We start from the raw sequence: 12,483 nt of genomic DNA on the forward strand, positions 1-12,483 counted from the left end.
CAATACCTAGGAGAGAAAGTCACAGAGCAGTGCATGGCTTTCTGAATTGACCTTAAGATTAGAGAAATTGAGTATTCAAGGAAGGTTAAGAAGCCACTTAAGGTCATATTTTTAATAGAAGCATAAATAGTAAATTTTGGAGAATTTTTAGAGATGTTGAAGAAGTAGCTTTTTCGTAACACACATGAGATGATGGAGAGGACAAGGAGAAATGGGTCAGAGACTCAAAGACAGAGAATGCATTACTAAAGGTATGTTGAGTGATGAGTTGGGTACAAAAGAGCAAGCAGGAAGAGTAAAAAGCAACAAGCAATGAATTCTTGAGGCCATGTTGAGTAGTGGGTCTTGATCACTCCTGTGGCTTTAATTTCATCTCCTAATTCTTCAATCACTTGTAGCTAGAGAGTTTTAAAGCTGGTGTTTGTTCAACATGTGGGAAACTAAAACCTGTAAGAAGAAACAGGAAATAATTTCAAAAAACAGTTTGCATACTGGTTTTGATACCTGCTACTGTTCGTCTTTTTGTGTTGTTTTTATGGTTTTTGATTTTAATTTTTGCTTTTTTTTAAATGTTAAGTTTGTAACTGAAATTATGAAGTAACAGATTCTCAGTTTGATACTGTTTTCCCAGGCAAACTTATAGCAACTATGCAAGTGCTCTTTTTACTTGGAAAACATGTTTGATCTAGAAATCACTAGGAAGGACTAAGAATGAAATCTGGTGAGGTTGGTTCATGTAATCCCTTACAACCTTAATGTTACTCTTAGAGAAATTAATTTCTTAAGGGAAACACAAATCCTTCTTCAGTGAATGGAAAAAAAAATCAGGCAGGTCTACCTACATTTATTTTGCCCTTGTATGTTTATTTTCATCTGTAGTGTAGAAATGGACTATAATGATACAACAGGCCTTTGATTTTCTTTTTAAGTAACACTATTTAGATTGGTTTGTGATAGTCAACTGTTCATGGCCACACATCTGTTGTGTTTTGTATGGAAGAAGTCCAAAAAAGCCTTGTGGGCCCCATGTTCCCTAAGTATATCCAAATACAATTCTGGATTATATTGAAAGAATCTCTTTTTAACTGCCATATCAGAACTTGGATGTTTCAGTTTCTTTAGTGAATTGTAGACATTAAAGATTGCTAATGTTGGTGGGGTTTTTTTTTCTTCCTAGATCCTTTTGCACTAAAGAGGAATGTTGCACGAAGTCTAAATAGCCAGATGGTATTTGAGTACATCCTGGAGCGATTTAGGACAGCGTATAAATATTTTGCCTGTCCACAAAGTAAAGATGGGATTAAATCCAAGCCAGATACCAAGAAAAAGGAAAAAGGGAAAATGAATAGTAAGAAATCCATGAGATCTGAAGATCCTGTAGCCAACTGTTGCCTTTCACAAGGGGAAAAAGTTGTAGATAAACAAAATATAGGAAGTGGATGTAACATACCAGAGAATGAACTTGAATGTAATGAAGTGGTAGAAGCTGTAGCCAAAAGATGTACTTCCAAGAACGTGGACTCTTTACTACTTTCAACATTGGACTCCAGTTATGATGAAGACAAAGAAGAAGCTTTATCCCTAATTTCTACTGAATGCTGTGAATTAAAGCAAAAATCACTGAAAGATAGGGATGACTTAGAAATTTCAGTTTGTGTAACTGAAGGTGAGCTAAGCCACCATTGTAACTGCAGTGACCATCAGCCCTATGACACAAATTCTAGTAACGAATTTTCCGATGCTGAAAGTAGGCAGAGTTTGGTAACAGAGTCTTCTCAGAAGAATAAGTGCACTGGCACACCAGCTACCTCGCCCAACTGCAGAGCAACAGTGGAAGATCACGATCTCAAAGATGAAGGCAGACTCTCTACAGAAGAAATGCATTATGTGTTTGATAAGTTTATTCTGACTTCAGGAAAGGTAAGCTCTGTATTTAAGCGGTGCTGGTAGTGTGTCAGTGAGCTATTGCTTTTAAATCACTAAGACTAAGGATGGATGGTTGGCAAGATTCTCTCAGTGGTTGTTTCAGTCTGTTGTGAATGGTAGCTCTAACCTTTTCTGAGTGTAAGCCACCAGGTGTATGCCATTTAGACTAGATGGTCTCTTGGCCCCATCTTGTGTAAAGCTTTCCAATTTTTACCAAAATAAAAAAATCCTGGGTTTATTTTTCTAGCTGTTTGATGGGTTCCCTCCCCTTTCTCTCCTACTTGCAGCATTTCCAGTTCCTCTTATGCACTGTGAGAACTAAATGCAGCCTGTAAAGACTTGTTCGTCTGGTCTTAGTCGAGACCATTGCTGTTCAGATGTTTAATGTTCTTGGTGGTTGCATGACTTACATGGAAATGTTGCAGGTGTTCGACTACATTCAAAGTAAAACTATTTATGTGCTTCCCCCTTCCCTCAAAAGCCACCAACTATAGTTTGCAGCATCTGCAAACGGGATGGACATTCCAAAAATGACTGCCCAGAGGATTTCAAGAAAATCGATCTAAAACCACTACCACCGATGACGGACAGGTTTCGAGAAATACTTGATATAGTGTGTAAAAGATGTTTTGGTAAGTTGGAAAAGTGTTTGTACTCCATTGCAAAGTGTGATCTGTTATCTGGAAAAAACGAAATCTATAGGGTTAACTTACTCCAGTCAATTCAGTGGGAAGAAGTTCTTCCACGTACCCAAGGTTACAGACTGATCAGTATTTTTATTTTCATATAATCCATAGTCAGGGTATCAAAATCTTGTAACAGATTTGAGAAACTAGTACTGTACAGGATTTCTCACTGCGTTTGTAAAGAGGTACTAGTGTCTCCACAAATTAGGCTCTGAGGCTTTGTGGTTGTCAAATTCTATGGCTTCTTCTGGGAAAAAATCTTTCTGGGTGCTGTGGTGGATTAACCTTGGCTGGATGCCAGTTTCTCAAACTGCTCTGTGTTTGAAGAATTGCAGGAAAATCGTATGCCTTAAGTAAAATCCTACCTCTAGTGATACAATCCAAAAAGAAAAATACATACTCAAGGAAAGTAAATGTAACAAAAAAAAAGAAAGTACCTGGGGCTTTTAATTGGCTGAAAAAGATTTTTTTGAGGTAGCCAAATGTCCCAACTGTGTTTTAACTTTTTTTTTTTTACTTAGATGAATTATCCCCTCCTTTATCTGAGCAGCAAAACCGAGAACAAATTCTGGCAAGTTTGGAAAGGTTTATTCGAAAGGAGTACAATGGTATGTAACAGTAGGTAGTGATTCTTGACAGTGTTTTCTTCATTTGTGTTGTCCAGAACATCAAAATGGGATTTGCCTCATTATTGTTCATTTTCCTTGGTTAAAGCAGTGGCATTTCTTTTCCTTCTGCATGTAAAGCTATTTTTCTGACTGAGCAACCCCTCAGTGCTATTCCATGGAAACAAAATGCATTCCTTAGAGTGGAGGAAGAGCTGCAAGAGCATGAACACAGATTCAGGGATATTGCAGTCAGAATGAAAAGTTTGAACAGCCCCAGGCCATTTGGGTTTGCTGTTATCTGGGTCATGGGCAGTGTACTGTTGTTGTCTAGTCACCTGTTAAGTCTTTTGGAAATCTTAGAGTCATAGAATCATTAAGATTGGAAAAGATCTCCAAAATCATCTAGTCCAACCATCCCTGTACTACCTATATTACTTACTAAACTATGTCCCTAAATACCTCATCCAACCTTTCCTTAAACACCCTGAAGGATGATGACTCTACCACTTCCTTGGGTAGCATGTTCCAATGTCCAGCCACTCTTTCTGAGAAGAAATTTCTCCTCATTTCTAACCTGAACCTCCCCTGGTGCAACTTGCAGCCATTCCTTCTTGTCCTCTTGAGTCATCTGCAAGAAGAGGCTGACCACTAGCTCACCACAACTTTATTTCAGGCAGATGTAGAGAACAGTAAGGTCTCTCCTGAGCCTCCTCTTCCCTGGACTAAAAAGTCCCAGTTCCCTCAGCTGCTCCTCCTAAGACTTGTGTTCCAGCCCCTTCACCAGCTTCATTGCCCTTCTCTCTGGGGACACTCCACAGCCTCGATGTCTTTCTTGTAGTGAGGGCCCAAGGGTGCACATCATCTTCACATCCTTTTTATAAATGATGCAGAAGTATCCTACTACAATGATTTAAGTCAAGGCACAGAGATGCAAAGTATTTATTTGGAGGTGTTGTAAAACAGTGCTGGAGAGAGGTGCCAAACCCAGGTCTCCTCAATTCCCATGTGTGACTACACAGAAGGCTGTCCATTCTGCTGTAGCTGGCCCACAGTCAAGGAACTGTGAACTGCACATCCATCCTGTTAGAGAACTTTGAAAGACTTAAGATTTCCCATTCTGCTAAAGGCTAGGAAAAAGCTGTGAATAAGTGCTCTCTTGCTTGCTCTCTCTCTCTCTCTCTATATATATATATATATGTTATCCTAGTATTGATTTCACTTGAACAGATAAATGTATTATCTTCAAGTAGGAAGGAATTGGCTTCCACTCAGTTGCATAATTTTACTTTCCTTTACAAGAATGAAAATACATTATAATACTTTGTTTCAAACAAAAGTGTAACCAAAATAATTGGGAATGAATATTCCATAAAGTATATTAATCTTTTTCCTTGTATCTTCTTGAACAGTGTGTTAGGGTTACAGAAAATTACTGATTACCCAAATTGGCCTAGTCACAGGAAAATATGCAACCTAGATAAAATACAAGTGGAATCAGAAATATGGCTTGGACAGCATTAAGAATAAGACTGCCTTATTTGTAGGGTAAAGCTGCAGTGGTGACTGGCTTTGCACATTATTTTGATTTATTTAAAACAGGAAAATACAGTCACGTACCACAAAACATTGCACCACGTATAGAGATGCTGTTTAATGGTGATAACTCTGTAACACACCTCACTCATAAAAGTTGCACGGGCTTTATCCTCCCTTAATTTCTGTGAGTAGTTTAAGTAACCTGTTTCCTGCTTTATCAAAGGTGGAGTTTTAGAAATAACATTGTAAGCTCTCTCTTAATTTTTTTTTCTTTTTTATGGCACCTACACATCTCAGTTAAGCAATATTCCATAGTAAGGACTTTGTAAAAGAACTTGTTTTTTGGTCTACTTTTTTATCAGATAAAGCCAGACTTTGCTTGTTTGGATCTTCAAAGAATGGGTTTGGATTTCGGGACAGTGATCTAGATATCTGCATGACATTGGAAGGCCATGAAAATGCAGAGGTAAGGGTTTTGAAACTGATAAAAGCTACTATTTTAAATTAAAAAGTCCTTTAGGATTTTTTTAATGCAGTTAAGATTTCTGCAGGCAGAAAAGGCAGGATTTTGCTAGCAGCCCATTGGCTTGTTGCACCTTGCACAACTGGAGGAAGATACAGACCTATTTTAATACCCTCTAGACACATATTTGGTGTACTGTAAAAGTCCACACAGAGAATATGAGTCATTGGTTTATATAAATTCGTGTCCTGGCACATGGCTTACTTGTTGTTCTAGGTAGACTTTTCCTCTATGAAATATATGTCTGTTAGTAAATGTGCCTATTGGGATAGGATCCATGCTTTAATGTCTGAAATTGTGATATTTGTTTTTCCTAGAAATTAAACTGTAAAGAAATAATAGAAGGTTTGGCAAAAGTTCTGAAGAAGCATCCAGGTAGGTGTTTTAAAGTATGTTTGTGTAGTATTTACATTTACTCTCTATGTAGTTAATGGAAAGGTTTTATGTACCTGTACTTTTATGAAGTATTGCTTCCCCAGGTTTGAGAAACATCTTGCCTATAACAACAGCCAAAGTGCCTATAGTAAAATTTGAACACAGACGGAGCGGCTTAGAAGGAGATATCAGTTTATACAATACGCTGGTAAGTACCTGGTTGTGTTTGGCTATGGGTTCAAAGAATGCTTAATTGTAACTCAAATAATAATTCAATAATAATTTTGAAACCAGAATTAAAATGCTTTGTGTGTTTGAGGGTTTCTTCTACATTATTTAAATCCAGTGCCCACAGCCTCAGCCCAACTCAAGTAACTGTATAATCTGGTGGCAGAGGAGTTTCACAGCACACAAAGCATTTTTGTGGATGCTTCTGAAAAGCTGTTAATAACACATTTGCCATGGCCTTTCTGCCATGTTGAATAGTACATCTCATCCCATCTTATATCTAATACAATGGAACTGCACGATTTCTGAGGTAATGGGCTTTCATTTTACCTCTGAGGAAGATGCAGTTTGTGAAATTTGTGCCACACTGAGTCATCTTACAGACTCCTTTGCTGATGTTTTTCAAGGTTCTTGTAGTTGTTACAGCATTAATACTGTCCCAGTTACACCTTTCAGTTGTGTTTGTGCTGGAAACATTGCGTGAATTTTACAGAGTACTGTGGAGGGGTGTTGCCCTCCAGTTGTATTATGCATCACTTGTACTTGAACTATAGACTGTACTGTAATAAACCATAAATTACATTGAAACAGCTGTTTGATTTTTGGTTTTGGGTTTGTTTTTTTTTCCTCCAGGCACAACATAACACAAGAATGCTGGCCACATATGCAGCTATTGATCCTAGAGTGCAGTATCTGGGCTATACAATGAAAGTTTTTGCAAAGGTAATATAAAAAGGAGGTACTTAATTATATAATAGAGTGTTTTCTAATACAGCCACTGAGTATACAGTAGAATGCTACTATGATGAAGTGTACTTTCTTAAGCTGACTATGCTCCATTTGATTGTGTGCATTAGAATCAAGTCCTTGTATCTTCTGCTGTCTACTGAAAGTCTAAGAGGAGGCTGATGAAAGGAAATCTTTCCATTTCAAACCAGCTACAATGGAAAAAAACCCCCACCCAAAACGAAAGAAACCAAACCCCCAAACAAACCCAGACAAAATCATAACTCTAAAATACAGGAACATGTGGCTGTGCATGGGCTTCCCCAGTTGCCATATCAAGGACCAGTCCAGTGATTACTGCAGCTTTCTTACAGCCTGCCTTGTTTTACTTCCTATGAAAATCAGGAGTAGGGATGGGGGGATGAATGAATGTCAAAGTCTCTACTTGATGTGCCTATGATATACACTTTAAGAGTTTGGAAATATCAAATACCAAATCTCCTGCATCTTTTTTTTTTCTTACGTTATTCTAAGAGTGTTGCATTATACATCCCTGGAAAAATGAAACGTGGTTTTATGCATGCTGCACTATTAATTATGCTCCCCAAAGACATCCAAAGAAAGCTTAGTGAAACACAAGCAAGTAAATAGGTTATAGAGAGTGTATCGTGCTACCAGATGTTAGTGTAATGAAATGCATCAAGATGAATAAAACAACTTTGATCCAGAATGGAGTGGACATGTTGATTAAACTGTCAGCAAGGCTAGTGATGACTTTTTTCCTTGGTCACAGTAATGCAGAAAACTGCCATGTCCCTTCTGTGTCCACATTAAAAATGCTTTGTGTTGGTAATAATGACTCTTATATATATATTTTTTTTTTTTTTGGTAGTATTGTGTACTACTGTATACATTCTGAAATCTTACTGTAAAGACCAAGCTTCCAAATTGGGAGATACACACTCTTGAATGTATGTTTATGGAGGTGACTTCATAGCTACACAAATACTCTGTGTTTCAGCAAAATTCGTCCTCTGTTTGCATTGGCAGAAAAATCAGGAACAGCTGTCACTGCTGCTGCTAATGTGAAAGTAATCTGTGAATCCCTGCTTTCTGCTGACCTAGGAGGTTAAAAACATGATGTTTGTAATGATACATGCTTGAAGCAAAGGGTGGCTTAGAAGCAGGTGCTGTAGGAAGGTTATACTGTAATAATATTTTCAAGCATGGTAAGGTAATTGATGGATGTTTGTTTTATGCTTTGTTGAGCAGACTGGACCATGGTTAATTAGGAATGTGTATGTTTGCTAGCAAAATGCTAGGTATTGCCTGAGTTGCCAATATGACATGGAAATACTTGCCTATTAATTGTTTTGTAAAAAAAAAAAAACAAGGGGGGTGGGGCACACACCAAAGCAAAACCAGATCTAGTAACGTGAATTCAGGAAAATTAAATTCTGCAGTATTGAAACCTGGACATCAGATGTGGAGGTATGTTGTGTTTTCTGTTTTGGGAGTTCTGATTTGGTTGGTTTTTTTTTTTTTCAATTTGGCATATTATAAACTGCACAAAAGATTGTATTTTGGCTCTGAGAAGCTTTTCTGGTTTTATGTTAGGCAAAAATTATGTTTGGGTTTGCCAGATGGCACTTGGCTTTCAGGACATTTATTTTTCAAGCTTCATAAAACAATTTTTAGTGATGAGATAACTGTATTTTCTGTTACTGGTGGGGTTTCTGTTTGCTCTTTGATAGAGTTGTAGTCTCCAATAATAAAATGTAAACTCAGTATTTTGTTTAAAATGCTTTTTTTCAGCGCTGTGACATTGGTGATGCATCTCGTGGTAGTCTGTCTTCGTATGCCTATATTCTTATGGTTTTGTACTTTCTGCAACAGAGAAATCCACCAGTTATTCCAGTTCTTCAGGAGGTAGGCTTTCAGAGAAAGAGACTATGAAAACAGATGCACTGTTTCTTCAAGCCAAATCTGTTAAGTCTGGGCTTTTAAGATCAAAGGGTGGAATAAAATACGCAATAGCAGGTTTCTAACTCCTCCTTGGTTTGAGTTGGTAAAATTTACCAAAAATTACAACAAGATTGGGAATCTGTTGGTCCTAAGTTCTGCTGTTATATTTACTTTGGGATTTTGGTTTTATGATGATATTTTTATGCTGAACAGGATAGAAAAAAATTGGCAGGTGGTATGGAGAGAAGGGAATTGTAATTATGAGACTCCGCCAGATGCTCTTGAGATCTGAGTCCAGCTCTCCCATCAGTTATTGTCAGATGTAATATTTATTGCTCAACTCCTTATCTGTAAGAGAACAAGTTTAGTTTATAATTATATGAGGGGGGAAAAAAAGAACTAGGGCTTTGGTACAATTTTAAAGATAGTATTTTACATGTGCCAGCAAACTTTATTAAGAAAATAACATTCTGTACCTTCATTGTATTAGTGGGGTCAATGTAATTAGTCAGCTATCTGCCTCTTCCTGGATACACTCTGGAACCCCCAAGCACTTCAGAAAATTATCCCTTTCTGACTTTTTGATTGTCTGCATGCAAGAGGAAAATTGGCTTGAGCACTGCAGTTGAGACTTAGACTTTCTTGCTGATACTTAAGTAGTGGTTGGGGGTTGTTATTTTATTGCTATGCTGAGAGTGTATTTAAATAACAGTGGAATTTCCCCTTGGCTTTGCTAAAGTCAAGTTGTAATAGGAGTCATATAAAGTCTCCTTAGAGATTCTGTGGGCAAAAGGGATGTTGGAATCTTGATGAGGTAATTCAGTCATGTTTTCTTAGTTGCAAAGAGCAAGTACAAATAAAATATCTAAATAATTTGAGATAGACATAGCAATGATGCAAAAAGGCATTCAGACTCTTTACTAAGGGGAAATTCTGCTTATCGAAGTAGTAATTGTTAATTTTATTTGTATGCATGCAATATTTCTTACCAGCAAAAGTGCAGATCTTTATAGTGACTTGCAATTAGAGTGGTAATTGTGTCCCTCTCTATTTTGGCAGATATTTGATGGAAAACAGATTCCACAAAGAATGGTGGATGGATGGAATGCTTTTTTCTTTGATGACATGGAAGAATTGGTAATATTCTAATTCCAGAAGAGTCACTAAAATTTAAAGCTTGTTTTTTTATGGGAAAGTAATATCTTTCTAACAGTGTAATATATAAAGGAGTAGTTTTAACTTCCATATCTATATTATTATAACTTCCCAAATGAGTCCTGTTTTGCTGAATTGTGGCTGCTTTTTTCTTGGCTTATTTGAGTACCATGAAGCAGAAAAAATACTTTTTACTCTTAATAAACAGACCAGGCTTGAAGTAGTGTTAACTATATTGATTAAACCTTACTTTAACCAAGTGAAAAGTCTCACGGTAGACAAACTCAGGAGGTAGTTCAGGAGAAGTCCTTCAGCAACTGTACCTGTATAAATGTGTATTCAATTGCATGCAGAAGAAGCGTCTGCCTTCTCTTGGGAAGAACACTGAATCACTTGGAGAGCTCTGGCTAGGGTTGCTTCGATTCTACACTGAAGAATTTGACTTCAAGGAGTATGTGATCAGCATCCGGCAGAAGAAGCTGCTAACTACATTTGAGAAACAATGGACATCCAAGTGTATCGCCATCGAAGGTACTTACCTGCTGAGGTTTGGTTCCATTGATTGAGGGAGTGATGAACACTGTTTCTTGAGGATCTTTTCTCCTTGTCCAATGGATCTTTGAGAGGAAATGATCATCAGTGTTTAAAAAAGGCATTGTTTGCAAATCCTGCAGCTTATGAAATGAGATTCGACTCCTCTAACTTTTAGTATAAGCTTTATTATGGTTGGTTATGTGTTTTTAAAACATTCAATATTGCTTTGCTGTCACCTACTCTGTGAGTGTGTTTAAAATGGAATCCTCTCTTTTAAAATAAAAACTTTTGTTGCAGCATGTTTTGCCAACTCTGATTTCTTGTTCCCCCTTATTTACACAGATCCTTTTGACTTGAATCATAACCTCGGTGCTGGAGTCTCTAGGAAAAGTAAGCTATTAATGTCTAGTAATAATTAATGTTCATGATTTTTGAAAGCATTGTGCCTTTTCTATTGTCTTCCAATAACTTTTTCTGTCTTCAACAGTGACCAATTTCATAATGAAGGCATTTATCAACGGGAGAAAATTATTTGGTACCCCGTTCTACCCCACTGTTGGAAGAGAAGCTGTAAGTTTTCAGAGTTTTCAATATGTTTCTACTCTTCTTTGTCCACTGAATTGGTGCATCCAGAGCAAATCTCTTCTCTATCAAATAGGTATACAAGATGATATTTATGCATCATCTGCATAAAATGTACAGCTTAGTATTGGGGCACCTGCAGATTGGTTGGATGATGGGTATTTTTGGCAGTTTGGGGGAAAGTAAGCTTGTTTTGGTTTTGCTTTTTTATAAAACTTATTTGTGGGACATGTGAGTATTGCAGAAAAGTGTAAAATCAGATATAAACCCCAGAAACATTTCAGGATCTTGACTAGCTGTTAATATAGCTAAAGCAAAACACGCTCATGAGATGTTACATTCTACTTTTTCCAGTGAGTAGGGAAAGCAAGGATTGCTGCTTAAGGAAGGAAAAGGACAAGGATCAACATTTTTGGGATTTTTTTGGTAATGGGTTGACATTCAAAATTTTCATAGTGAGTCAGGGTTAGGAATGTTTCCATACAGAATCATGTTAGAGAAAGTATTCCTCAGTGCTCTCTGGGTCCAGTCATTGAAGTGCAACAGAGAACTTTTTTTTTCTTTTCATGAGCAAATATATCAGCTGGAATTGATATCCATATCTACTTAGAAAGGTGTTCTCTAGACATTTTACAAGACTGGGACTGTTCTCCCAATGGATTTTAGCAGGGTTGGTGTTTCTAAGAGATTTTGAAAGTCTTTTGAAAGTTGTTGTTTCCCCATATCCTTCCCTGTCTTCTCTTTTTCATATGTTCCTTTATGGTTTTTCTGAGCTTATATTAAATGTTCTTTGCACTGAGTGTTCTGGTTTTGTGCTGTGCTAAATAAAACAGGACCTACTTTTCTTGGGACTTTTGAGCACTACTGTGAAACAAATAATAATGAGTTATAGCATGGATGTAGGTCTCTAGAACTGACAAGTATGTGAGCATATGTAATAAGTATTATTGCTAATTAGTTTTGGCTTTTAATTGATTGAGTACATGTTCAACACCATGCTATAACACTTCTGGAAAGCGTACTCTCTATACTGTGTATTTGTGTGTGTGTTTGCTTCCTTTGGACTCAGGATTGCACTGAACATTTTACATAAGGATAAATGGCAGGACAGAAAGCAGCCTTAGTATGCAAATAATTCTCTAATGTGAAGGGAATAATGCAAATAGTATTTACATAGCATTTTATTTCTCCAAAGTACCCAACAAAGGCAGGGTCCTTGCTGCTCTTCCTAAACTAGTGCCTTATATTGTAGCTTAGTGGTTCAGAGAGGAAATTGTAACAGGAAGGTTCAGTAAATTACCTAAATCTAAGACTGCAGATGCAAAGCTGCAGTTAGGACATTTCTATTAGTACCTCTATTTAAGTCTCTTAGGCAAGATAAGTACTTTCACAATGTTTATACTGCTCAGGGGCTGTAAACTGTGGCCTGTGTGCTGGTGCACATCAGCTGTCGAAGGAATTCCAGGGGAGGGGGAGTGATACAGCTCAGACTGCAGATGCTCTATCCATTTCCCCACCTGAACTTTCTTCTGTCTGAGGGATATAATGATGTCATTTGGGAAGGGACTGCTTCAGAAAGCACACGAGCAGTGACTCAGATACCAAAATAGATCATATGCCAAAAATTGCCCTCTGAAGA

At 37.3% G+C, this 12,483-nt stretch overlaps 1 protein-coding gene across 1 annotated transcript in view; it reads left to right on the forward strand.

Moving 5' to 3' along the window:
- Positions 1 to 12,483, forward strand: part of TUT4 (terminal uridylyl transferase 4) — a 48,409-nt gene that overhangs the window by 25,316 nt on the left and 10,610 nt on the right. Inside the window, exons 13-24 of the mRNA XM_084266323.1 lie at positions 1,178 to 1,920; positions 2,408 to 2,558; positions 3,134 to 3,220; positions 5,119 to 5,222; positions 5,597 to 5,654; positions 5,759 to 5,862; positions 6,516 to 6,605; positions 8,424 to 8,537; positions 9,633 to 9,710; positions 10,082 to 10,259; positions 10,605 to 10,652; positions 10,750 to 10,832. Of these exons, the coding sequence (XP_084122449.1) occupies positions 1,178 to 1,920; positions 2,408 to 2,558; positions 3,134 to 3,220; positions 5,119 to 5,222; positions 5,597 to 5,654; positions 5,759 to 5,862; positions 6,516 to 6,605; positions 8,424 to 8,537; positions 9,633 to 9,710; positions 10,082 to 10,259; positions 10,605 to 10,652; positions 10,750 to 10,832 (1,838 nt within the window). The remainder of the gene's footprint in view (positions 1 to 1,177; positions 1,921 to 2,407; positions 2,559 to 3,133; positions 3,221 to 5,118; positions 5,223 to 5,596; positions 5,655 to 5,758; positions 5,863 to 6,515; positions 6,606 to 8,423; positions 8,538 to 9,632; positions 9,711 to 10,081; positions 10,260 to 10,604; positions 10,653 to 10,749; positions 10,833 to 12,483) is intronic.

Source organism: Gallinula chloropus (genome assembly GCF_964237585.1).
Source record: "Gallinula chloropus genome assembly, chromosome: 6".
Lineage (NCBI taxonomy): Eukaryota > Metazoa > Chordata > Aves > Gruiformes > Rallidae > Gallinula > Gallinula chloropus.